The 27870-nt window shown below is 43.4% G+C and overlaps 1 protein-coding gene across 1 annotated transcript; it reads right to left on the reverse strand.

Moving 5' to 3' along the window:
• Positions 1–1761: 1761 nt before the first annotated feature.
• LOC106569341 (protein Wnt-3a) lies at positions 1762–26909 on the reverse strand. Its single transcript, XM_014140588.2, has 4 exons — positions 26454–26909; positions 16113–16351; positions 4510–4775; positions 1762–4351 (listed from the first exon to the last, which is right to left on the reverse strand). The coding sequence occupies exons 1-4, from the start codon at positions 26546–26548 to the stop codon at positions 3872–3874; spliced, it is 1080 nt and encodes a 359-aa protein (XP_013996063.1). The 5' UTR covers positions 26549–26909; the 3' UTR covers positions 1762–3871.
• Between the last annotated feature and the right edge of the window lie 961 nt (positions 26910–27870).

The raw sequence follows: 27870 nt of genomic DNA on the forward strand, positions 1-27870 counted from the left end.
GTATGAATATTATGTTGTATTTGATCTCACATATAACATAAGTGATATAGGTTTCATATTTGTCCAAGCAATCAGTAGCTCATCTAAGCTTACGCTCTACATAACTTTTAGTCCACAGTTGGACCATGGACATGATTCCCCAACCGAAACACAGACTAGTAAACAATACTTATCAAAATATGTCTATTTGGTTAACATTCATGTACATGTCTATCCAGTCTATATGCAAAATGAATTAGTAGAAAACTTCACATTTTTGTTCAACCTACATCTAAACGCTGTCTTTCATAGAAAGAAGAATAACTAACATACATACATACATACACTATATACACAAAAGTATGTGGACACCCCTTCAAATTAGTGGATTTGGCTATTGCAGCCACAGCCGTTGCCGACGGACATTGGTAAAATGGCCTTACTGAAGAGCTCAATGACTTTGAATGTGGCACTGTCATAGGATGCAACCTTTCCAACAAGTCAGTTCATCACATTTCTGCCCTGCTAGAGCTGCCCCAGTCAACTGTAAGCACTGTTATTGTGAAATGGGAACGTCTAGGAGCAACAACAGTTCAGCCAAGAAGTGGGAGGCCACAAGCTCACAGAACGGGACGGCCGAGTGATGAAGCGTGTAACGCGTAACAATCACCTCTCCTCGGTTGCAACACTCACTACCAAGTTCCAAACTGCCTCTGGAAGCAACGTTAGCACAAGAACTGTTCATCAGGGAGCTTAATGAAATGGGTTTCCATGGGCGAGCAGCCGCACACAAGCCTAAGATCACCATATGCAATTCCAAGCGTCTGCTGGAGTGGTGTAAAGCTCGGTGCCATTGGACTCTGGAGCAGTGAAAAAGCATTCTTTGGAGGAATGAATCCCGCTTCACCATCTGGCAGTCCGACGGTAGAATCCAGGTTTGGCGGATGCTAGGAGAACACTACCTGCCTGAATGCGTAGTGCCAACTGTAAAGTTTGGTGGAGGAGGAATCATTATTCCTCCTCCACCATTAGGATCTTGTCTCATCTCTGCAACTCCCCAATGGGCTTGGGAGAGGTGAAGGTCAAGTCATGCATCCTCTGAAACATGACCCACCAAGCCACACTTCTTAACACCTGCTTGCTGAACCCAGAAGCACTAATGTGTCAGAGGAAACACCATTACAACTGATGACTGCTGTCAGCCTGCAGGTGCCCGGCCTGCCACAAGGAGTCGCTAGAGCACGATAAGCTGTAGCAAGTAAAGCCCCCCCCGGCCAAACCCTCCCCTAACACGGACGACGCTGGGCCAATTGAGCACCGCCCTATTGGCCTCCTGGTCACGGCTGGTTGTGACACAACCTGGGATCGAACCCGGGGCTGTAGTGACGCCACAACATTGTGATGCAGTGCCTTAGACCGCTGCGCCACTCGGGAGGCCCCTATATATTTTTTTTTATATACTTCAATGGGTCTTACACTTCAAAATCAAATAGCTAAATGTATGACCTTCTTAAAACAATTCCATATAGTTTAGTAGAACCCACTTCCCCCGGCTTGGACTGTTTGGTGCCAAAAATAAGGGCTTAAGTAAAAAAGAATATAAAATGTTTCCTGATATTTCTGATTTCTCTCAGATATAGGAGAGACACTTCAAAACAATCCTCCTTTTGATATTTTTTGGGGGACTGTCTGTTGTTCCATGTAGTGAATCTGTTATTCAACGCGTTTGTATGGGCTAATAGCAGTAAGGTCAAAAATACATTTTCATCAAATATTTTTTTAATATATTTTTTTGATACTTCAAGGGGTCTTAAAATTCTAAATCAAATAGCTAAATTATCCTTGGTACGACCTTCTTAAAACAATGACATATATCCCCCGGTTTAGACAGGGCTTGGACTCTAAAGGGTTAATGCCCATGATTTTGTAATGAGATGTTTGACGAGCAGGTGTCCACATACTTTTTGGTCATGTAGTGTACATACATACATACATACATACATACATACATACATACATACATACATACATACATACATACATACATACATACATACATACATACATGTATAATTAGCAGCATAGAAAGGGGAAGTCTTGATAGTTTCAGTGATGCTGCAGTTTGTAAGGTTGGAGGAGAAAGAAAACAGATGTAGGATCATCATTTGAACCAGTTTGTGAATTATTATGTGGATTATAATTAATGGACATTTTTGTAGTTGGTTGATACCTTAAATACACTACAAGTTTTAAATGTCCTGTATTGCAGGAAGGTTCTCCTGAAACAGGGTGATCAAATTAAGATCCTACATCTATAAGCCAGGAATCAGAATCAGATACACAGGTTTTGGTCATCGTTTTACAGCAACTACAGCTGGGTTACCACGTGACATCAGATTGCTGTTCATAACATACTGTACAAAGTATACTCTGAGAAGCATTTCAGATTACAGTTAGTAAAAGCTTACAGATAGGAAACAGTAAGATTGCATACATGCATTCATGGGCATAATGAAAACAGAATTATACTAGTGGGCAAATCTCTTTCACATACTTTCATTTTCAAACACTAAATAGCATGGGTTTGTCTGCACCGGGACACGTGATGATACACATACCGTGTTCTGCTGAACGGTTACTAACACTGATAAAAACGAGTAGAACAAGCTTTATTCTCTTCAACTAGACACAAGTGCTGAACTTTCAAACTCACTTTAGACTCTCTGACCACCTCATCCTCCACCAGCTGAAAGTCATTTGTCTTTGGGCTAAACTTTGTTTTTATCATCTAACGTTCTATGGCCAAACCTCTTGGCAACTTTCTTCAAAGAGCTTGCAGTTGTAGCAGGGTTCCCGACGAGACATTGATAGAAGATTGTATAGGGATAAACATAAATTATTTTCAAACCTGTTTGATTTGGTTGATTTGTGCTCATGTGCTTTTTGAGATCAGAATAATCCTACTTCATACCACAGATTAAAAAAGACAGAGGATTTGAGAATACATGAACACAGAAATGTAAAAACTACATTCACTTAGGTGCAAGTGCATTCTAATCCCAACATTAGTAACATGTTAACACTATATTTATCATAAAACAGTTGAAAAGTTAGTTACCACTTACATACTGCAAATGTCGAGTAGAATGTGTACTTTTGAGTGCACCATGGTCATATAAAGTTGTGAACACAGCTCAGAAATGCTGTTCTTTTTTTGTAGATATATAAAACTCATAAGCAATTAATAAGAAATGAGTACCATGAAGGTGGAGAGCAGAGTGCCACTTAATATTTAGAAAAATAGATTGTATGGTGTCCTAAAGGTTTAGACAGTGCTGTTCTGCTCTACATGAAGGAGTCAACACAGAGTATACAGACTTTTCACCAACATGGTGCTTGTCAACAGTACAGTTTATATAGCCATATACAACCTACAGTTTTCTTTTGTTGTGTCAGGAAGGAAACCAAGGCCTTGAAACACCATTCTGGAAGTCACTGAAAGTCACTCCTTGGCTACTCTTAGTTGACTGTAATGGTCTCCTCTTTTGCCTCTATCGATGAGATGGTGGTCATCAACATCATCATCAACATAACCATGTTGATTTTCTGAATGGAGCCTCCATGAGTCCACCTCTGTATTCTACAACTACCTCAGCATTCTAAGAGCGGCTGACACCACAGCATCACATGACAGGCAGCCATCTTGGTTGCCTATTAGGTGACTGTACTGTAGCTGAATCCACAGACAAGTCAACTAATGCTTGATCAAAGTCCAATCAAAGCCTCTCAAGTTCTCTGAGCCTGGCTCATACAGTAGCTTCTTCTTTTATACGTTGAAGTATTAAAAAAAACATTTGGTGAGGTGCAGAAAGAGCAGTCCCAAAGGCCCTATCTATTTGCAGGTGTGAACATCGTAGACTCGAACACACTCTTGGCAGCTGACGTAGCAGCACCAGTGGAAGATGCAGTGGCACTTCTCCTTCCGTTTCTCCGTCCGGGTGTTGTGTCCCCGGCCGCAGCACAGCAGGTCGCAGCCGTCGATGCCGTGTGATGTCAGGTTACAGGCACGGTCGCGTGTCCCGAAAGAGCCTGTCTCTGGGTTGGGCTCGCAGAAGTTGGGCGAGCTCTCGTAGTAGACCAGGTCTCGCTCCGTGGGTGGTTTGAAGAAGGTGAACTTGGGTCTCAAAGTCTCCACCCAGCCGCGGGACTCCTTGTGCTTCTCCACCACCATCTCTGATGCGCTGTCGTACTTGTCCTTCATGTAGTCTCCGATAACTCTGAAGTCAGGCTGGGACCACCAGCACGTCTTCACCTCACAGCTGCCTGACAAGCCATGGCACTTACACTTCAGGAACATGTTGTCGTTCAGAGACTGAGGGAGAGACAGACGGGACAACACAGGGGTGCAATTAGTTTAATGAATGTCAAAGTAACACCATATTACTAAGTCTTAATAACACTTGGTGATCTTTATGAATGTTTAATCCATAAGGCTGATATTATCAGTGATTCAGAGAGAAGACGTCTCACCGTTCGTCCCGCCTCGTTGTTTTGGCGGTTCATGGCAGAGCGCGCATCGGGCCGGTTCTCACGGGCGTCTGCAAACTCCCGGGACACCATGCTGCCAAAATCCACATCCTCGCTGCATCCGCCCCACTTCCAGCCCTCTCCAGGTGGGCCCTTGTGGCGTGTGTCACAACCACAGATGGTGGCTGAGCCCTCGGCGCAGGACCGCGTCACCGCGAACGCCACCCCCGCTGAGGCAATGGCATGAACGAATGCTGACTCCCGCGTGGCTGTAAAGAGAAGGAGGGGGAGAGGTAGATGTCAGATTGATATATTTATCCTAGAGGGATGGGTGCATTTTTACAGATGTGAACTACCACATACGTTTTTAAAGTTCCAATGCAGACGTTTTTATTTCAATATCAGATCATTTCTGGGTAACAATTAAGTACCTTACTGTGATAAATCGAATTGCTTCTTAGCAAAGAGCAATTTCTCAAGCATGAATGAGGTCCCGTGTGGCTCAGTTGGTAGAGCATGGTGTTTGCAACATCAGGGTTGTGGGTTCGATTCCCATGGAGGACCAGTACGGAGAAAAATGAATGAAATGTATGCATTCACTACTGTAAGTCGCTCTGGATAAGAGCGTCTGCTAAATGACTGAAATGTATATGGTTACAGGTCTATACATCTAAAACCATGGCAGAGAATGATTGATTTTTGTTACCAATAACTTTGCTGGAATGTACCCATAAATGTATCTCAACAAGTACATTGGAATGCAGGTCAGTGTTTGCGGAATGATGATGTTGACACCTGCTACTGTTCTGTCCTGTATAATCCTGTATAATACTGTAAATGTCACACATCAACCCTTCCAAAGAAAACATGTCATAGACATCTGGAATGAATGACAATGTTGACTGTGTGTGTACGTGCGTGTGTGTACATGCGTGTGTGTACATGTGTGTGTGTACGTGCGTGTGTGTACGTGCGTGCGTGTGTATGTTTGTGTGTGGGAGAGAGGGAGAGATGGAGGGAGAGAGCACGGGATAGAGGGAAGGAGGCCTCTGTCAATCTGGCATAGTTTACTGATGACTAATCAAGATCAGGAACTTCCAGGGAGATGAGAGGAAGAGACAGGCCTGACAGGGCTATAATTAACAGACTCAATTAAGCTTTTGAGAGGTTAGGAAATGGCCTCACTATAAGACTCTAGGCTGAGACACAACAGAGAGAGAGAGAGAGAGAGAGAGAGAGAGAGAGAGAGAGAGAGAGAGAGAGAGAGAGAGAGAGAGAGAGAGAGAGAGAGAGAGAGAGAGAGAGAGAGAGAGAGAGAGAGAGAGTGTGTTTCAGGGATGTCAATTTTTCACAGAGGTCTTGTTGACGTTCCACTGTCCCTGCTTTTTACAGGATCCCTTATGACAGGGAGGATTCGTTGGATATATGTACTTAGGTCTTGTATGGTCTTGCACAATGACAACATCAGAGAGAGACAGATAGGGTGAGAGGGTCTGAGAGTGGAGAGAGAGAGAGAGAGTGCAACAGGGAGGAGAGAAATGGGAAGACGGGGTAGGGAAAAAGAGAGAAAGAGTGAGAGAGTTGGAAAAGAGAGGGAGAAAGAGGGAGGGAGTGGGGAGAGAGAGAGCTCCTCCCAGGCTGCAGGTTTCAACCAGTTTGAGGAATAAGGGGCATTAAAAGCAATGATACAGCAGAGGTTTACTGGCATCCATCACACCCTCCCTTAGCAGGACTGTATTCCCTCAGCAGGACTGTATTCCCTTAGCAGGACTGTATTCCCTTAGCAGGACTGTACTCCCTTAGCAGGACTGTACTCCCTTAGCAGGACTGTATTCCCTTAGCAGGACTGTATTCCCTTAGCAGGACTGTATTCCCTTAGCAGGACTGTACTCCCTTAGCAGGACTGTATTCCCTTAGCAGGACTGTATTCCCTTAGCAGGACTGTATTCCCTTAGCAGGACTGTATTCCCTTAGCAGGACTGTATTCCCTTAGCAGGACTGTATTCCCTTAGCAGGACTGTACTCCCTTAGCAGGACTGTACTCCCTTAGCAGGACTGTATTCCCTTAGCAGGACTGTATTCCCTTAGCAGGACTGTATTCCCTTAGCAGGACTGTATTCCCTTAGCAGGACTGTACTCCCTTAGCAGGACTGTATTCCCTTAGCAGGACTGTATTCCCTTAGCAGGACTGTACTCCCTCAGCAGGACTGTACTCCCTTAGCAGGACTGTATTCCCTTAGCAGGACTGTATTCCCTCAGCAGGACTGTACTCCCTTAGCAGGACTGTACTCCCTTAGCAGGACTGTATTCCCTTAGCAGGACTGTATTCCCTTAGCAGGACTGTATTCCCTTAGCAGGACTGTACTCCCTTAGCAGGACTGTACTCCCTTAGCAGGACTGTATTCCCTTAGCAGGACTGTACTCCCTTAGCAGGACTGTATTCCCTTAGCAGGACTGTATTCCCTTAGCAGGACTGTATTCCCTTAGAAGGACTGTATTCCCTTAGCAGGACTGTACCAAGCACTATTAGAAGGACTGCACTCCCTTAGCAGGACTGTACTCCCTTAGCAGGACTGTACCAAGCACTATTAGCAGGACTGTACCAAGCAGTATTAGCAGGACTGTACCAAGCAGTATTAGCAGGACTGTACCAAGCACTATTAGCAGGACTGTACCAAGCAGTATTAGCAGGACTGTACTCCCTTAGCAGGACTGTACCAAGCACTATTAGCAGGACTGTATTCCCTTAGCAGGACTGTACTCCCTTAGCAGGACTGTACTCCCTTAGCAGGACTGTACTCCCTTAGCAGGACTGTACCAAGCACTATTAGCAGGACTGTATTCCCTTAGCAGGACTGTACTCCCTTAGCAGGACTGTACTCCCTTAGCAGGACTGTACCAAGCACTATTAGCAGGACTGTACCAAGCAGTATTAGCAGGACTGTACCAAGCACTATTAGCAGGACTGTACTAAGCAGTATTAGCAGGACTGTACCAAGCACTATTAGTAGGACTGTACCAAGCACTATTAGCAGGACTGGACTCCCTTAGCAGGACTGTACCAAGCACTATTAGCAGGACTCTACCAAGCAGTATTAGCAGGACTGTACTCCCTTAGCAGGACTGTATTCCCTTAGCAGGACTGTACCAAGCAGTATTAGCAGGACTGTACTAAGCACTATTAGCAGGACTGTATTCCCTTAGCAGGACTGTACCAAGCAGTATTAGCAGGACTGTACTAAGCACTAGTAGCAGGACTGTACCAAGCACTATTAGCAGGACTGTACTAAGCACTATTAGCAGGACTGTACCAAGCACTATTAGCAGGACTGTACTAAGCACTAGTAGCAGGACTGTACCAAGCACTATTAGCAGGACTGTACCAAGCAGTATTAGCAGGACTGTACTAAGCACTATTAGCAGGACTGTACCAAGCAGTATTAGCAGGACTGTACTAAGCACTATTAGCAGGACTGTATTCCCTTAGCAGGACTGTACCAAGCAGTATTAGCAGGACTGTAGTAAGCACTATTAGCAGGACTGTACCAAGCACTATTAGCAGGACTGTAGTAAGCACTAGTAGCAGGACTGTACCAAGCACTATTAGCAGGACTGTACTAAGCACTAGTAGCAGGACTGTACCAAGCAGTATTAGCAGGACTGTACTAAGCACTAGTAGCAGGACTGTACCAAGCAGTATTAGCAGGACTGTACCAAGCACTATTAGCAGAACTGTACCAAGCAGTATTAGCAGGACTGTACTCGCTTAGCAGGACTGTACCAAGCAGTATTAGCAGGACTGTACTCCCTTAGCAGGACTGTACCAAGCACTATTAGCAGGACTGTATTCCCTTAGCAGGACTGTATTCCCTTAGCAGGACTGTATTCCCTTAGCAGGACTGTACTCCCTTAGCAGGACTGTATTCCCCTAGCAGGACTGTACCAAGCAGTATTAGCAGGACTGTACTCCCTTAGCAGGACTGTATTCCCTTAGCAGGACTGTACTCCCTTAGCAGGACTGTATTCCCTTAGCAGGACTGTACTCCCTTAGCAGGACTGTATTCCCTTAGCAGGACTGTACTCCCTTAGCAGGACTGTACTCCCTTAGCAGGACTGTACTCCCTTAGCAGGACTGTACTCCCTTAGCAGGACTGTACCAAGCAGTATTAGCAGGACTGTACCAAGCACTATTAGCAGGACTGAACCAAGCAGTATTCGCAGGACTGTACTCCCTTAGCAGGACTGTACCAAGCACTATTAGCAGGACTGTACCAAGCAGTATTAGCAGGACTGTACCAAGCACTATTAGCAGGACTGTACCAAGCAGTATTAGCAGGACTGTACTCCCTTAGCAGGACTGTACCAAGTTGAACCCCATCAGAAAATGTCTTCTTTCCTTTGAAACATACAGATAGAATTTGACTAATGTCAGCTCTTTTCATTTTGACTGTATTCTTATTCCATGTCCCTGAAGTAGTCACTAGGTGGTGGTTGGTAGTCGGAGGTGTGAATGGTCTAAAGCTTGAGAGGGCGCCTCTTCTACTTCAATTTAAAACCGCTGAGTCTTCCACTTTTATTATCAGGATGCCAATAAACCGTGGGTCAAACCCTTACGGCTAACTGACAATGATTCCGCAGAGCAAATAAAGGGGAAGGGAGAAATGGAGGGATGATGGAAAATAAGATTATCTGGGGACAAGATGAGAAAAACATTGGTGGTGGTTGCCACTAGTTACCAAAAACACAAAGTCAAAATTGGCTATATCGTAAATATTCATGAAAACAAAAACAAGGTTAGCAGTGTGGTTAAGGTTAGGGTTAGCTTTAAAATCAAATTTTAAGAAGATACATTTAAGAAATAGGTGGGGTTTATGACTGTGATAACTAGTGATGACTGTGGGTGGTGGCTGGGACAGACCAGGGCTTACCTGGGAAAATAATGTGTCGGGGGGTGCCTAGTCTAAGTGGACTGATTGTTTGTGACATCGCCCCCCCCCCCCACCACCCTACTTTGCCGGACCCTGGCATGGCAAGTGGTCCCTACGACCTGCTGGGGGGCTGAATCCCCTATTGTGTTGCCACTGTCACACTGCGTTAGCCCCACAATGGCCCCAGATATTTTATATGAAATCTGCCCTTGCCAGTGATTAGTGGGGACCAAGTTAAGTCATAGCAACAGAGAACTATGCGTTGTCCAGACCCCGCATGTCGGCAGACTGGGAAATCCCTATTCAAATGGTTTAATAAAACAATCTAAAGGGCGTGTGAATGGGGAAAAGCGCTTTCTCTCCCGGCTTAATCTCATGGCTGCGGAGATATTGTGCTTCGAACAGCGCCCAGTGGGGAGCGGAGCTAAGGTCCCCCATCAACTCCATTTACCATACCCCTTCTTTCTTTCTTAGCTAGAGTTAATGATATACCGGTGCACTAACCTCACCTCCCCAGCATGGAGAAACATGCACTTTATGAAAAGCAGGGTCCTCTTAGCACATCCTAAATTCTAACACTTTCTCATCCTGAGGTCAGGGGTCGTAACCTAGAATTCTGTGAATGGCCTTTTCCCTGTTTGGTTTAGTTTAGGCATTAAGCACCAAGGAGAAATGCATACAGTGCATATAGAATATACCTAGATTATAGAAGTAGATGCACTGCCTTTATGTATATCTTCCATGTATTTTCCATCTAAGACACTTATCAGGGTTATTGTGGATATGTCAGTCCCTAAAGCAAGTACAAACATCCTGATTTCCCAAGCCTTGTGGCTATGGTTGTCCAGTTGCACATTATTCTCAATAGTATTGCAGTACAATAAAGTCAAACTGAGAAGCTGTGATGCCACATGAACAACTACTGCAGCTGAACTATAATTCACTATCGGGACAATGCCACAGACTATTGATCAAACTCAATGTAAGCACACGTGTCCCTATCATATCCACTTCTACATAATAGAGACACTTACATTTCTGATACATTGTATCAGAGACACTTACATTTCCTTTTTACCCATTTAATCCACTGGGGTGACTAACAGTGCATGTTTATACCTGTGAAACAGAGCTTTGTGTCTGTGTCTGTCCAGTCCACTCTCATTGGCATTCCCTGTTCTAAGCATTTCTATGACTCACACTAGGCTAGGGTTTGGCTGCAGCCATGCTGCAATGTCCTATACTCCTCCTACTCTGCCAAGTGTGCCGAGCAAGCTCCCCAAAGCACACCCTGTCCAAGTCCGACACACACACACACATTTGTTTTACTATCCTTGTGGGGACCAAACAATTGATACCCATTCAAAATCCTATTTTTCATAACCCGTAACCCTTATCTTAGCCAAACCTTTACCACAAACCCCTAACCCTAACCCTAACTCCTAACCCTAACCCCTAACCCTAATTGTAACCCTAATCCTAATTGTAACCCTAACGCTAAACTTAACACCTAAGCCTAAAATAGCCTTTTCCTTGTAGGGACTGGCAAAATGTCCCCACAATGTCAAAATGTTCCATGATTTACTATCCTTGTGAGGACTTCTCACACACTGAGAACACCTGCACAGTCTGCCTTCCCTTTCATCACAGGCAGATTCCAGCGGTGCATGTTTTGACACTGGTTAATGTAAATTAATGAGTGCTGACGCAGACATAGCCTGGAGGTATGCTAGACACTGTAAGAGGGGCAGGGCAGGAGAGACAGAGACAGAGACAGAGACAGAGAGAGAGAGAGAGAAATCGCGAGCGAGAGCGAGAGAGAGACAGAGACAGAGACAGAGCGAGCGAGAGAGAGAGAGAGAGAGAGAGAGAGAGAGAGAGAGCATAAGAGATAGAGATAGAGACAGAGACAGAGAGAAAGAGAGAGCGAGACAGAGACAGAGAGAGAGAGAGAGCGTGAGAGTGAGCGAGAGAGAGAGCGAGCGCGAGAGCGAGCACGAGAGCGAGAGTGAGACAGAGACAGAGACAGAGAGAGAGAGAGAGAAATAGCGAGCGAGAGAAAAAAGATAGAGACAGAGAGAAAGATACAGAGAGAGAGAGCGAGAGTGAGCGAGAGAGAGCGAGCGCGAGAGCGAGAGAGAGACAGAGACAGAGCGAGCGAGAGAGAGAGAGAGCATAAGAGATAGAGATAGAGACAGAGACAGAGAGAAAGAGAGAGCGAGACAGAGACAGAGAGAGAGAGAGCGTGAGAGTGAGCGAGAGAGAGAGAGAGAGCGAGCGCGAGAGCGAGCACGAGAGCGAGAGTGAGACAGAGACAGAGACAGAGAGAGAGAGAGAAATAGCGAGCGAGAGAAAAAAGATAGAGACAGAGAGAAAGATACAGAGAGAGAGAGCGCGAGAGTGAGCGAGAGAGAGCGAGCGCGAGAGCGAGACAGAGACAGAGACAGAGAGAGAGAGAGAGAGAGAGAGAGAGAGAGAGAAATAGCGAGCAAGAGAAAAAGATAGAGATAGAGAGAAAGATAGATAGAGACAGAGAGAAAGCGCGAGAGTGAGCGAGAGAGAGAGAGACAGAAACAGAGACAGAGACAGAAGGCAAGAGACAGAGAGAGTGAGAGACAGAGACAGAGACAGAGAGAGATATCAGGAGGATCACTGGCTGCCCATATTCTCTGTCATGCTTATCGGATATGGACGGTTCAACATGTATTCAAGTAAACAAATCATGGAAAAATCTTGTAGATGCAAAAACTTTGTAGATGTAAATACTACGTAGAAAGCTTTCATAACACAACATCTGCATGATACTGTTTGTTTGATGTGTACTGAATAAAAAGAGAGATAGTGTGAGTGAGAGGGTATGATCAGTACAATGGGTTGTTGCCAGAACCTGCAACAAAATGTTTCAAAATCCAAACTTGTTTTCCACTTAATGTTTCAAGGCATTCTATAACCTGTGTGCATATTTAAATAACTTTATCCTGTCAAGTCCATTATATATCACACATATTTTCCTTCATTCATCCTTTTCCTACCTAGTGATGGCGTATACAGTAGGTTAGGTATCTGAAGGAACAAACTTGAGCCCTGATCTTTACTCATCTTTGCTTGTTAGATGTTCAGGGAGACGTCTGCCAATGAGCTGGTTAGGACAAGGTATTGGCAATAGTAGGCTAACTACTGTAACAGATAGGTGGCAAAGCTTTTGAGGCCTACTGTTCCTTTCAGCTTTTCTTCCACTAAAAAGGCCTGAGGAGGAAACAAACACACATCCATCTGCACGGCTGACAAACAGAACAGACACTGGCCATGCCGGGGGACAATGGCCCAGAATCCACAGACAAATACAAGCATCAATCAAAGCAAATGAAATGAGAAACTTCTCCCCTATCAAAAGGTCCTGAGCCCCCGCCAGTCACTCTCCCCGGACCCTGACAAAGACACTTAATCCAACCACTTTGACCTCTCACGTTATTAAGGGCTTCACTGACCTTAATCCAATCAAAATGATTTACTAAAGCCCCCCCCAGCCCAAAGCCCAAGAGTAGCCTGGCCTGGCCGCCTGCCTCCCCGCCTCCCCTTTCCACCCAGTGGCCCTGCAATTTAGACAAGGAGGGAGAGAAGCCATGGGGAGATGTGGAGGTATTTACACCACAATGGGGCCAGGGACTGTGAACCCCTATCATTACCCACCTACTTGAGCTCAAGCCTTCTATATCAATGGAACAACTGGCTCAAGAGTTTATTAAAAGCAATTGCCCCAACTAACCCCACCTCCCACTATAGTAAACATCAGTCTTTTCCAGACCCAGTTGACAGGTTTAGACCCCCTCCCTCTTTTTCCTCCTTCCCCCACTCCTTTCCATCACCCCTCCATGCTCCTCTCACCTCATCTCTCTATCCCTGACTACTGGAAACAATCCTGGGGTCACGGTGCAAACATGTGGAGACAGAAAAAAACACTAGCTTCACGATATCACAGCTGAATGATACAACTACAAAAATGATTTTGCAAAATATGGGTTATTCGTTGGGTAACTTCATATCAAATAGAATTTTGAATTTAACGTAAGTTATCTGTCTTTATCCTTATTTTACACTCCTCACATTGAAGGGGGGGGGGGCTTAAAGGGGATTCCCTTCTAGAGAAAATCCCAACAAAAGACAACGTTCTCCACCCAAAGTGTATACACACATCATTTCATCTGTTTACACTGCTCATAGCTGAAGGACTCTCTCAAGTCTATTTGAACAAGGATTTTAAGTGCATATGATACACACACACACACACACACACACACACACACACACACACACACACACACACACACACACACACACACACACACACACACACACACACACACACACTGACTGAGGCAGAATGGAGTAAAAATGTTTGTTGCTTGTTTAACTACATGATAACAACAACTAACAACATAATGCTCTTAAACTCTCTGAATATCAACACAGGTAGCAGCCTTGAGTAAAGTGAGTGATATATACTGCTCAAAACAATAAAGGGAACACTTAAACAACACAATGTAACTCCAAGTCAATCACACTTCTGTGAAATCAAACTGTCCACTTAGGAAGCAACACTGATTGACAATACATTTCACATGCTGTTGTGCAAATGGAATAGACAACAGGTGGAAATTATAGGCAATAAGCAAGACATCCCCAATAAAGGAGTGGTTCTGCAGGGGGTGACCACAGACCACTTCTCAGTTCCTATGCTTCCTGGCTGATGTTTTGGTCACTTTTGAATGCTGGCGGTGCTTTCACTCTAGTGGTAGCATGAGACGGAGTCTACAACCCACACAAGTGGCTCAGGTAGTGCAGCTCATCCAGGATGGCACATCAATGCGAGCTGTGGCAAGAAGGTTTGCTGTGTCTGTCAGCGTAGTGTCCAGAGCATGGAGGCGCTACCAGGAGACAGGCCAGTACATCAGGAGACGTGGAGGAGGCCGTAGGAGGGCAACAACACAGCAGCAGGACCGCTACCTCCGCCTTTGTGCAAGGAGGAGCAGGAGGAGCACTGCCAGAGCCCTGCAAAATAACCTCCAGCAGGCCACAAATGTGCATGTGTCTGCTCAAACGGTCAGAAACAGACCCCACGAGGGTGGTATGAGGGTCCGAGGTCCACAGGTGGGGGTTGTGCTTACAGCCCAACACCGTGCAGGACGTTTGGCATTTGCCAGAGAACACCAAGATTGGCAAATTCGCCACTGGCGCCCTGTGCTCTTCACAGATGAAAGCAGGTTTACACTGAGCACATGTGACAGACGTGACAGAGTCTGGAGACGCCGTGGAGAACGTTCTGCTGCCTGCAACATCCTCCAGCATGACCGGTTTGGTGGTGGGTCAGTCATGGTGTGGGGTGGCATTTCTTTGGGGGGGCCACACAGCCCTCCATGTGCTCGCCAGATGTAGCCTGACCGTCATTAGGTACCGAGATGAGATCCTCAGACCCCTTGTGAGACCATATGCTGGTGCGGTTGGCCCTGGGTTCCTCCTAATGCAAGACAATGCTAGACCTCATGTGGCTGGAGTGTGTCAGCAGTTCCTGCAAGAGGAAGGCATTGATGCTATGGACTGGCCCGCCCGTTCCCCAGACCTGAATGAAATTGAGCACATCTGGGACATCATGTCTCGCTCCATCCACCAACGCCACGTTGCACCACAGACTGTCCAGGAGTTGGCGGATGCTTTAGTCCAGGTCTGGGAGGAGATCCCTCAGGAGACCATCCGCCACCTCATCAGGAGCATGCCCAGGCGTTGTAGGGAGGTCATACAGGCACGTGGAGGCCACACACACTACTGAGCCTCATTTTGACTTGTTTTAAGGACATTACATCAAAGTTGGATCAGCCTGTAGTGTGGTTTTCCACTTTAATTTTGAGTGTGACTCCAAATCCAGACCTCCATGGGTTGATAAATTGGATTTCCATTGATTATTTTTGTGTGATTTTGTTGTCAGCACATTCAACTATGTAAAGAAAAAAGTATTTAATAAGATTATTTCTTTCATTCAGATCTAGGATGTGTTGTTTAAGTGTTCCCTTTATTTTTTTGAGCAGTGTAGTTTCAGTTGAGAGGGTTAGGTATCGTTTGTCATTTGACATGCCAAGCATAACCAACATTGACAGACAAGGAAATTATTATAGTACCCTAGTATTCTTCCAAGAACATGGGAACAGGTAGCTATGGGGAAAACACTCACTTCAGGTATTCAAGTCATGCAGTTCATGCAATTTGGTTGCTACCTGTACTGTACAGCACAAAGAAAGTTATTTCCAATGTAGCCAAGTCCCTCAACAATTCAACTGGTTTTAGACATGATTCTCACAGTTAAGTGTTATTAAATGTAGATTGTAGGCCTGTCACCCACAGCCTTCCTGTTCTGGAGAGGAGTAGCCAACTCAGTGGGAAAAATACCATTGGGCAAGGCTGCGCTGTTTTATTACAGTGCCTTTTCCTCTCAAGATATGTTGTTACATTTTTCAAGCACTGGTCCAAAGATGGCTAGCTTGCACTGTTTTATGAGTGTAACCTGTGTTGTCTTTTAGGGGTATTATGGTATGTTACCTTTGTCAAGCACTGGTCCAAAGATGGCTAGCTTGCACTGTTTTATGAGTGTAACATGTGTTGTCTTTTAGGGGTATTATGGTATGTTACCTTTGTCCAGCACTGGTCCAAAGATGGCCTTGTCGTTGATGGTGGTACAGTTCCAGCGGCGGCCCCTGAATTGGTGCTGGCACTCCTGGATGCCAATCTTCACCCCCTCGGCCACACTGGGCATGATCTCCACGTAGTTTCGGCAGAATCGCAGCTGTTTGGGCACCAGGCCAGGGATGGAGCCACACAGGATGGGCTGGGAGCCCAGGGACGAGTACTGGTGGCCCACCGCTAGGGACCTGCATGGGGGAAACAGGAGGCTGGTTAGTGCCATGATATACTGAGTGTGTGTTTCTCTGTTTGCGGGTGTATGCAGTGTGTATGTGCAGTGTGTGTGCGTGTGCGTTTGCACGTGTGTGTGTATCCAGCATGGTCTCATAGACTAGATGTAACATACAAAATGTAAACCCATGGATGGATGGGCGTATAATGTGAAAATCTAGCATCTAGTTCGAATCTCATCATGGACAACTTCAGCATTTTAGCTAATTAGCAACTTTTCAACTACTTACCGTAAATTCCGGACTATAAGCCGCAACTTTTTTCCCAGGCTTTGAACCTCGCGGCTTAAACAATGACGCGGCTAATATATGGATTTTTCCCACTTTCAATTAAAAAAAAAAAAAAAAACACATTCTGTGACGTACTCAGTTTTTGGCACATGAAGCTTTCATTAGACCAATGAAATTGCCGAACGGGTTAAGGTCAAACTACTTTTTTGTTTACTGTTTAGATTAAATCGAGCGCTCTCAAACTTCCCATCATTCTGATTACGGTAGTCATTTTGTCACCCTCATCATGGCAAAGACACGGAGAAATGCATATGATGCAGGCGATTGATCTGGCTGTTGGAAAAGGAAATAGAGCTGCTGCACGGGAGCTTGGTCTTAATGAGTCGATGATAAGACGTTGGAAACAGCAGCGTGAGGAATTCAAAAAAAGACAACTAAAGCTTACTGCAAATGTTTTATTTTTTGTTACAAGCCGTGTTTCGTTAAAGCCTGTGTAAAGTTAATTTGTTTCAATGTACCAGTAGGCACCTGCAGCTTATAGACCTGTGCGGCTTATTTATGTTAAAAAAATATAAAAAAATTCAGTGGGTGCGCTTAATAGTCCGGAAATTACGGTACTACTTTTTAGCGATTTTGCAACTACTTAGCATGTTAGCTAACCCTAACACTAGCCTTAACCCTTTTAGCTAACCCTTCCCCTAACCCTAACCCTAGCCTTAACCCTTTTAGCTAACCCTTCCCCTAACCCTAACCCTAGCCTTAACCCTTTTAGCTAACCCTTCCCCTAACCCTAACCTTAACACTTTTAGCTAATCCTTCCCATAACCCTAACTTTAACTCTTTAACCTAATTCCTAAGCTTAACCCTAACCTTAACTCTAACCCCTAGCCAAGCTAACGTTAGTCAGCTAGCCACCTACCTAGAATTCGTTACATATAATACGTTTGGCATATTCGTAACATATTGTATGTTTCGCAAATTTGTAACATATAATACGAATTGTATTTCGTAACATATCATACAAGATGGGTGATAGACATCCACAAATTAATACATAACATACGAAACTAAACTAAATGGAGTGTTACGGAGTTACGTACAGAATAATATGAAATGCTCTGAGACCAGGTTGGTGTATCAGATGCTACCATTAAGCATCCATGCCTTATCCCTGCATCTATCCCCTCTGTAACCACCTGGCCTTTGTGTGGATTTAAAACAGTCTCAATCCTATACTCCAGCGGTAACAAAGCAGGGCCACGGGGAAAGATGAAAGTCCCCAGTGAACCCCAAGTGGTTCATAGACCTCTAGGTTGAGAACTTTGAAACGGCACCTTGTTATTACAGAGAACCACAACCTTTTTTTTACCCTTGGCTTAGGGTAATGAGAGTGCAAATGTACACTGAGACTTCAGAGGTATGTATTAATTATATATCCATCCGTCCTCATCGTCCCCTCCCTTTGAGGATGGGGATTCTGGGTTGCAACAAGTGCAAACTTGATTGTTCTCTGATTATATCTTTCTCTCTGTGTTTTTGTGTGTGTGTCTCAATTGAGGTATTTACATCGCTCATAACCATTGAACCGTGACAACTAGTCCACTGCTGTGTCATCTCGTGTTATGTCATCCTAGTACTTTTGTAGAAGACTTTTCAAGCAGCATGCTGTAATTGTTTGATCTAAAGAAGGCAGTAAGGCACCAGTCAATCTGGCTCCAGTCAGTTTGTATTTCCACTGTTTTGTACAGTGGCCATGAAATTAGATGAATTTATGGCCGCTATATTCTAACAGCAGCATATAAACTTTATTGTCACCAAGGCGGACATTGTTTAGGACACAGTTCCATTTTCCATACCCCAATATGGCTGCTTAGTTGATATCCTACTGTACCCATGAATTATTACAGTATATTAAGAAGATATACTCAGACCACTCTCATGACACTTCCACATGAAGCTTGTTACATACAGTATGTTTCCTTCCCTCCTCACTCACTGTTTCTCTGCTCTCCTCCTCTCATCCCATCACTCTGTTTTGATTTAGCCACCATGTTCCATTTATTTCCATTCATCCTCTTCCACCGTACTAGAGTGGGTGAGTTGGGGTTAATTCCATTTCAATTACTATCCATCCTTGTCAGCTCAGGTAGATACAGCTCATAGATGTGCTGGGTTTGGACAAACCTCGTTCTATGAATGAGATTGTTATATTAACCAATTCATCATGAATATAAACATATTATGTAACGGCCATAACATAACATTTGATTTAATAGCTGACTTCCTATTGTCATTGGCAAGGCAACTACCGCATAGTAGCAACAAGTGCCTTCTTGGCACTCCATTCAACAGCTCCTTCTGCAGTAACATCAGTCCACACTAAGGCTGCTATTGATGACAGTAATCTGGTGATCCAAGTCTGAGTGATCTGGCCATAATGACAGAGGCTGACAGTGCAGTGTTTGTTTGCATAGCGACCTAATCCAACCTCCAACAGTAGAACAAGGGAATTTTACACTTATCCAAAATAACATGAGGTGGACAAAAAGAAGATCAAGTAGATAGAAGCGATGTCCACCCACTGTTTTGCTGCTCCAACAGTAGCCCTAGAGTGAGAGCAGGTGGAAGCAGGCAGGTCTTGTGCAGCTCAATTAGCTCACTAACTGTTGACCTGTGCAACGATGTTTAAGAAGTAATCACTCTGTGATCACAAGAACAAGATAACCACACAGAGACAAAGTTCTACCCCCAGGCACTTCTAAATTACACCCTAATTTAAAAAAAAACATTTTTTTACCGTATTATCCTACACTGAGAGGTCCTGGTCGTCCCTGAGAAGCACACTGACCTTGTGTACCATACGTATGCATCGCAAATCAACAGTCACAAAGATAATATATTGTTTGCTCTAAACAAATGAAGCTCAACTGAACACATCTAGTCCCATGCGTCTGCTTTCACCTCTTGTCTTTAGCCTACATACCTCAATGGGTTACCTAATAGGTGTAGCCATTTAGTACTTTCCAAAGTACATCCCAGAGCAAATGGCGGAGCAATGTGTCATGCTCACTTTAAAGGGTTTCTCATGTTATTTTGTTTGACTCTTAGACATGACTAGACCTCTGGTTAATCATATATGAGAAATACAAAAAGAAAGACAGGGAGAAACAGGTTTTAAAAGTGTCTGTGAGGAAATCACATCCTCATGGCCTGCATTTTGTCTGCGATAAATATGAATGAAAGCAAGCGCATCAGTAAACAAGGAAACTCCTATTACAAAATGACCTCTCTTTGGCCCCTTGTCAATCCGCATCCTGAGGTGCTGAGCAGAGCATAGCATAGCACACCTCTTACAACAGAAACCTGAGTCCACCTCACAACGCACCTCAGACACTTGCCCCTAATACACATAACGTGTAGAGTAGAAATGTGAAGACTGAACCATGCCAAGTGGAACCAGCAACACAAGTATAACTCCCTCTGCAAGTGTGAGCAGATAGGATCTTGTCTGGGGGAAGACAGAAGGGGGAAGAAGGGAAAACAAATGGCACAGCTTTTAATTTGACCTGTAGACGTTCTGTTCTGCCAGGAAGAACTCATGAATGTTTCTGTGGGTGTTGAGTGAGTTTAGCAGGTGTAAGAAAACAAACAAAGGCAGGATTCCAAACTGTTTGACTAGCTAGCTACATTGATACTCTGCTACTGTATGTGGTTTTATTTCACCGTTGTGCTGCACTTATTGCTGTATTGCTTTATGCAGTTCCCCACACCTGTTGATTGTGGTTATATACACTACCAGTCAAAAGTTTTAGAACACCTACTCATTCAAGGGTTTTTCTTTATTTTTACTATTTTCTACATTTTAGAATAATAGTGAAGACATCAACACTACGAAATAACACATAAGGAATCATGTAGTAACCAAAAAAGTGTTAAACAAATGAAAATATATTTTATATTTGAGATTCTTCAAATAGCCACCCTTTGCATTGATGACAGATTTGCACACTCTTGGTATTCTCTCAACCAGCTTCACCTGGAATGCTTTTCCAACAGTCTTGAAGGAGTTCCAAAATATGCTGAGCACTTGTTGGCTGCTTTTCCTTCACTCTGCAGTCTGACTCATCCCAAACCATCTCAATTTGGTTGAGGTCAGGGGATTGTGGAAGCCAGGTCACCTGATGCAGCACTCCATCACTCTCCTTCTTGGTAAAATAGCTCTTACACAGCCTGGAGGTGTGTTGGGTCATTGTCCTGTTGAAAAACAAATGATAGTCCCACTAAGCCCAAACCAGATGGGATGACGTATCGCTGCAGAATGCTGTGGTAGCCATGCTGGTTAAGTGTGCCTTGAATTCTAAATAAATTACTGACAGTGTCACCAGCAAAGCACCCCCACACGATCACATCTCCTCAACAATGCTTCACGGTGTGAACCACACATGTGGAGATCATCTGTTCATCTACTCTGTGCCTCACAGTCATAAAGACATGGCGGTTAGAATCAAAAATCAAAAATTTGGACTCAGACCAAAGGACAGATTTCCACTGGTCTAATGTCAATTTCTTGTGTTTTTTTGGCCTAAGCAAGTCTCTTCTTATTATTGGTGTCCTTTAGCAGTGGTTTCTTTGCAGCAATTCGACCATAAAGGCCTGATTCACGCAGTCTCCTCTGAACAGTTGATGTTGAGATGTGTCTGTTACTTGAATTCGGTGAAGCATTTATTTTGGCTGCAATTTCTGTGGCTGGTAACTCTAATGAACTTATCCTCTGCAGCAGATGTAACTCTGGGTTTTCCTTTCCTGACTGACCTTCATGTCTTAAAGTAATGATGGACTGTAGTTTCTCTTTGCTTATTTGAGCTGTTCTTGCCATAATCTGAATTTGGCCCTTTACCAAATAGGGCTATATTCTGTATACCACCTCTACCTTGTCACAACACAACTGATTGGCTCAAATGCAATAAGAAGGAAAGAAATTCCCCAAATTAACTTTTAAGAACGCACACCTGTTAATTGAAATGCATTCCAGGTGACTACCTCATGAAGCTGGTTGAGAGAATGCCAAGAGTGTGCAAAGCTGTCATCAAGGCAAAGGGTGGCTATTTGAAGAATCTCAAATTTAAAATATATTTTGATTTGTTTAATTTGTTTTGGTTACGACATGATTCCATATGTGTTATTTCATAGTTTTGATGTCTTCACTATTATTCTACAATGTAGAAAATATAAAAAATAAAGAAAAACCCTTAGTAGGTGTTCTGAAACTTTTGACCGTTAGTGTACATTTTTAGGTGTGGCCTGTTGATTCACATTTATGCGAAACTCATGTTTGACCATGTTTGAGCTGGCTAAACCTGGTAGTGAATGGGAGTGTACGCTGTAGAATATATGATTTGATCAATACAAGCCAGCCAGCCAGCCAGCCAGCCAGCCAGCCAGCCAGCCAGCCAGCCAGCCAGCCAGCCAGCCAGCCAGCCAGCCAGCCAGCCAGACAGACAGACAGACAGACAGACAGACAGAGAGATAGACAGAACCTGCCTGGACACATAGTCATAAGTCTCAAGACGTCCCATACAGGCTGAGTGATTCAGGTCACCTCTATGCCTGTAAGGAAGCATGAGGAGAAGAAGCGGCAATGCTTCAACAGAATATGATTCATGGATTTGTTACAGAGGTAGACTATAAAGGACATGGTGTTATTGAGTGCTAAAAAATACATATTTTACATGCTGTACAACTTCATTTCAGATATATGGAGTTTGTGGTCTAAGGTTGAATGCAAACTGTTTGTATTTATTAGTGAATGGTCCTCCTTGTAATTCATAGATCTAAAGTGAACATATTACAAAAGGTATTTTTATTTCCTCATAGGTAAATAATGCATCATGTGTCTGATATCGCATTCCTTACCACTTGCCACTGAGCAGAAAAAAACATTTCCTGTTGGTGATACACAAACTCAAACAAAATCAAGACCATTGAGGATTCATATAAACCAGACCTGTATCATCTCTATAAACAGTAGCTGCATGTTATCATCAGAAATACACACACAAGAGAAAATAATAGATATCATGTTTGATTCTAGTCTCAGTCAGTATAGATCTTTCCTCCTCTCACTGAAGTGTATCCAGCCTAGGTTTAATGCATATTTCAGCAAGCCCAAGCAGGGTACCGTAGAATTACCACTTTACTCTTGCAGGCCCCGGGGCTTTGGAGCCGACTTTGACATCAAGAGAGCATGTTTGGGAAAAGGAATGTGCGGCAAGCTTTCACCTCCAGGTATTTATCTTTTAAGGTGGTGTGGGGTGGGTGTGTGGCGGGTGCAGTCAGGCTGAGCCATGACAGGTCAGGGAGTTAGACAGACATGAACCTTCTTGGTTGAGATCCACATCCTCCACCAATCCTCCACCATGATCCGCCTGCCACTGTACAGTATACACCCTTAGAATAAAGGGTTCCAAAAGGGTTCTTTGGCTGTCCCCATAGGAGGTAGAACCCCTTTGGTTCCATGTAGAACCCTCCATGGAAAGGGTTCTACATTGAACCTAAAAGGGTTCTTCAAAGGGTTCTCCTATGGTGACAGCCAAAAAAAACCTTTTAGGTTCTAGATAGCACCTTTTTTTCTAAGAGTGTAGTTAAAGGTGAAATACCTCTGGTGGCCCTTCCAATTCCAAGCGGCATTCAGGCACCAGCTTCCACCAACATACCTCCACAAAGCTACTTTTCATCATAATATTATCTGTCAGTTATTGGATGGTTGACAGGTTATTTGCTAAAGTAAAGTCACATTTGGTGAGAGGATCTAAAAAAGGCCTATTGTTCAACAGCATGGTGTTCAAATTGGATTGAATTATAGTACCATGAAACACACGTTTCTATTTTAGCTTCTTATCTCACTCTTTAGTGAGGTATCTAGTTTCCATGAAGCCAGAATCAATCAAAACTCGATATTACGTAAAGTATGCAGAGTTCAATGGTGACTTCACTTCAGCTCCTTATAGCCTGGTGCTGCAGCTCCAGCTGAGCTTTGTTTGTATTGGTAGGGGTGATACAATAAACCCAGAGAGACCTCAATGGCGTCATTGGACACGCTCGCCTCTGTTTTGCTTCCGTCGTTGCACTCTTGCCCAGACTGAATCAGTGCTCTGACCCACCCGCCAATAGCAAATCATAAACACACAAGTTGATGACAGAGGCTGGTTACTGTGACCAAATGGAAGCCTGCCTGCCATCCTCTTTGTCAGTCATCATGACTGGATCTGGTGTTTTGATACAATCTTGGCCCCACAAAAAAGAAACAAAAAAGAAAGCTCCTTTATGATCCAAAAAGAGAGGGTGAATGATTGTGTACTGTGGGCTGTACCTCAAGAACATACTGTTTTGCATTGACATAAGTTATAACTCTGTCACTTTGATTCTGGAACCCATCTGGAGGAACTTGGGGACCAACCCTCTGTCAGCATTGTAGTAGACCAGTGTTTCCCAAACCTCTCCTTGAGTAGCCCTAGCCACTCCCACTTAATTGAGCTACGGTATTCTACTAGGACACCTTGATTCAACCGATCAAGGGCTTGATGATTAGCACTAGTTGAATCGGGTACTAGTACTGGTATAGATCAAATAGGGGAACGGCTAGCGGGGGTACTGAAAGAGATGTTTGGGAACCACAGAAGTAGACCATAGCCTTTAGGTTTCTCCCCTCAGAATGAACCCATCCTGATCCTGACCAGTCTCTCAGCCCTAGGTCTCAGAGCAGGAGTGCTGATTTAGGACTAGAGCCCACCACTGTTTATGCTGGATATCTGTCCAGCTGAGCGTGTAATTAGATTAATAGGAGACCTATTAGCTGAATTAAGTGCAGGGACGCAGCATCTTTAATATTTCATGGGGAAACATTGATTTGAGGAAGGATGCAGTGTGTGATTGGTGAAATGTAAATCTGTAGTGAATTGCTTGGGGCTGAGGATCTCTGATCTAGGACTGTGTCTATACTGTAGCATCCCCTGTCCTCCGGCTATTATGCCTCTGGGCTGCAGTAACTGACAAATGTCTCCCCTCTCAAGGGAAGAGGAGTTAGTTGTTCAAAAAGAGGGTTCCACTAGCCTTTCTACGAAATCCATCCTAAAGAGGAAAAAATTGAATTCACATTCATCCAATTTTCTATCCTTTTTCAACCCACTGTCACTAATGAATTCCTCTCCAATTGCACTCTTCCATCATTGTTTCTTTCTCAGTTTGATCAGCTGACTCAACCAGTTCACCCAGTGTTGTTGGCTCAAATCCCACTCTTTTCTTGCATCTATTTTTGTTGTTGTTTTTTCAACACAGATCAATGAATGGTCAATTGAAGCTCCTCTAATGACCTAAGGCAGTCCTACTTACATTATAAATGTCACCTTCAATCAAGATACTTTTATAGCATGCAATAAGCCTACTCAATAACTCAGAAAACAGTCAATATTTTGTGATGAGATGACACCAGACATCTCTTACCTTTAAAATAAGACATTCGGTCAATTATGGATTATTTTCAATCAAAATGCAATTCCAGTTGAAAACCTTACATCCTCATTTCCATTGGTCTGTGAATGGACCATTGGGTTTAATTCCTTTTTCAACTGACCCCCAACTCAAGGCCTACAGCCATCCCTCATTCTCCATAGGCGGACTTAACACATGCGAAAAAGAATTTGACTGTTTGGGAAATGATCAACACCAGTCCTTTAAGAAGACTAATAAATAACACGAATAAATAACAATTGCGTATGGGTACCACCAAACAACATATGTTAGGCTGTAGTTTATGAAGCATCATTGAAAGCTCATTTCAATGATGAAGCCAGGATAATCAGTGTCTGAGGCTATACAAATAATTGTAGTATAGGGTTACACCACTCCATTGGATGACATAACTGATAGGCCAATTTCAATTAAATACTGAGCTTTGGGAAATAATCAATATTCTCAATCGTGAAATTCGCGTATTCAATAAAATCTATATTATACATATCGAATAAAACATTGAGATTATTAGGTCATTTAAATGTTGCGTTTAAACTTTGATTAAAATAATAACGCGAAGGAAAGTAAGCTGAACGTGTTTTCTTGAATGATGATTCCACATTATTTGTGTTATTTATTATTATTATTGTTGTTGAATATTAGTATCATGAAACTAATAACCTTTCCGTTTCGCACCGCCCCTCTCATAAACGCATGTAATATTCAACAATAATAATAATAATATTAATAAATAATAATAATAATTTGAAATCATCATTCAACAAAACACGTTCAGCTTACTTTCCTTCGCGTTATTATTTGAATCAATATCTATCATCAGCGATCTCTTATCAAGTAGAATGCAGCATGACCTCTTTTTAGGGTAGTCAAAGCAAACTGAAACTAGTTTACACAAAAATCTCTTAGAATTTTATTTTGCATAACCAGTAGGGGTAAGTAGGATATTATTGTTTCCGCACTGCATGCGTTTTTAAATCAATAGCTTCAGTGACTCACGTGCTGTTTTTTTCTTCATACAATTTCACTTGACTAGCTCTATAACCCATCTTCACGATTCTGTCTCTGCTGGTTAACGTCGATATCCACTGTCCGCTGACAGGGTCAATTAGACCGGTATGATAGCCCAGGCTACAACTTAATTGCCGGGGCGCCCAGCATCGGAAACCACATGCTGATATTATTCTTTCAAACAAACGAACTGAAAGCAACAATAAACGAACAAGTATATTGATTAAATAATAGGTCGCTATAATTTTTCAGAACATGTTGCAGTTAAAAGTAGAGTGAAGATAAAACTTACCACCAGATAGGATAACTTGGTATGGCATGCGTAAGCCCACAAAGAAACAGGAAACATCCAAGGAATATCATCCTTAAAAAAGTTTCGCAAAACATCTTCACCACATACACGCGCGTTCATACGCGCGCACTCCGTTTTTCAATTAGAAAAAAACCCCAAAACAATCTGTGCTGCTGACCAATATTTCTCACCTTGTCCTAAAAAGGCTAGGCTAGAGAAACAATCTTTTGCGACTAGTCATGGCAGAAGGGAGCCAAATATAAAAAGTTAAAAGCAGCTTGCTTTTAGGACCCAATCAGCAGGTATTGCCAAAGGGGAAATTCTGGTCATACTGTTCCCTTTCGAGCGCGCTATCCCTGAGTCAGTCAGGCTGAAAGCAAACACAAGAATGAGCTAATTTGAAGAAGATAGTGTTTTAGTGCTCATTGAGACATGGTCGCATTGGCATGCTGTGTGTGATATATAATGTTGTTTAAAGGAGAAGAGGGAGGGCCCGAGGTCTTTTAAATAGACATCGAACCCCCGTGGATTGGGTAGCTATAACAACCTGTCCGGATTTCGCTCCCTGGTTTGAAGCTGCTAAAATGCAGAAATAGATATGTGTGAATTGCTTGAGCCCCGCTATTCAGTTTCCTAATCCTTCATTTGTCCCCTGTATGCCATCATGGATGCATCTACATTCCCCTGAAAAGTTATTTTGTAAGTGATGAGCTGAGTAGTAAATACATGGAGCTTTAACTTGCAGATGTAGTTATGTCAGTACTTCTAATTTAGGAGCCCAAAGCATGATCCTGATAATGGTCCTTATTATATTATACCCATTCAGATAGCCTAGGCTATATTCACTTTCACATATCGCCTTAATTATTGATGCCATTTGTCTAATTTATATGACAAAATTATAGGCATACAAGAGTGAAATTCATGTCGAATGTCCAAATAGCATCATAAAACATCTGCAAACTAGTAAAATATAATCTGGAATCAAATATTGTTCACTTTACACAGATTACAATACGATTTTTTTTTTTAAAAGAAGAACTTTTGGCGAGATAAACCAGACTTTTTTCAATGAACTGTCCATGGTGCTTATGGGTTATCTATAGGCTGCTCCACTCCACTTCATGTCATTGCATCGCGAGCATCCCAAAGGGTTGCCCGTCCCGCGCTGTGCCGAGTTTAAATGGCAGGGTGTTATATTTCCTCTCTCTCAGTGTCAAGTGGCTGTTGATAGGTGATCTAATAGGAAGTGGACTAGTCCTCACTTTCCATTGATATGCACTCGCATGTGCATATCTTCGTTTTAACTATATTCTTGCGGTGATTGTTTAATACCGTTTACCTATAGTCGCACGGATTGTGAATTCACACTGACATAAGCTTTGAATTGACAAGAAAGGGAAACCAAGATACTAGG

Source organism: Salmo salar, chromosome ssa14 (genome assembly GCF_905237065.1).
Source record: "Salmo salar chromosome ssa14, Ssal_v3.1, whole genome shotgun sequence".
Classification (NCBI taxonomy): Eukaryota; Metazoa; Chordata; class Actinopteri; order Salmoniformes; family Salmonidae; genus Salmo; species Salmo salar.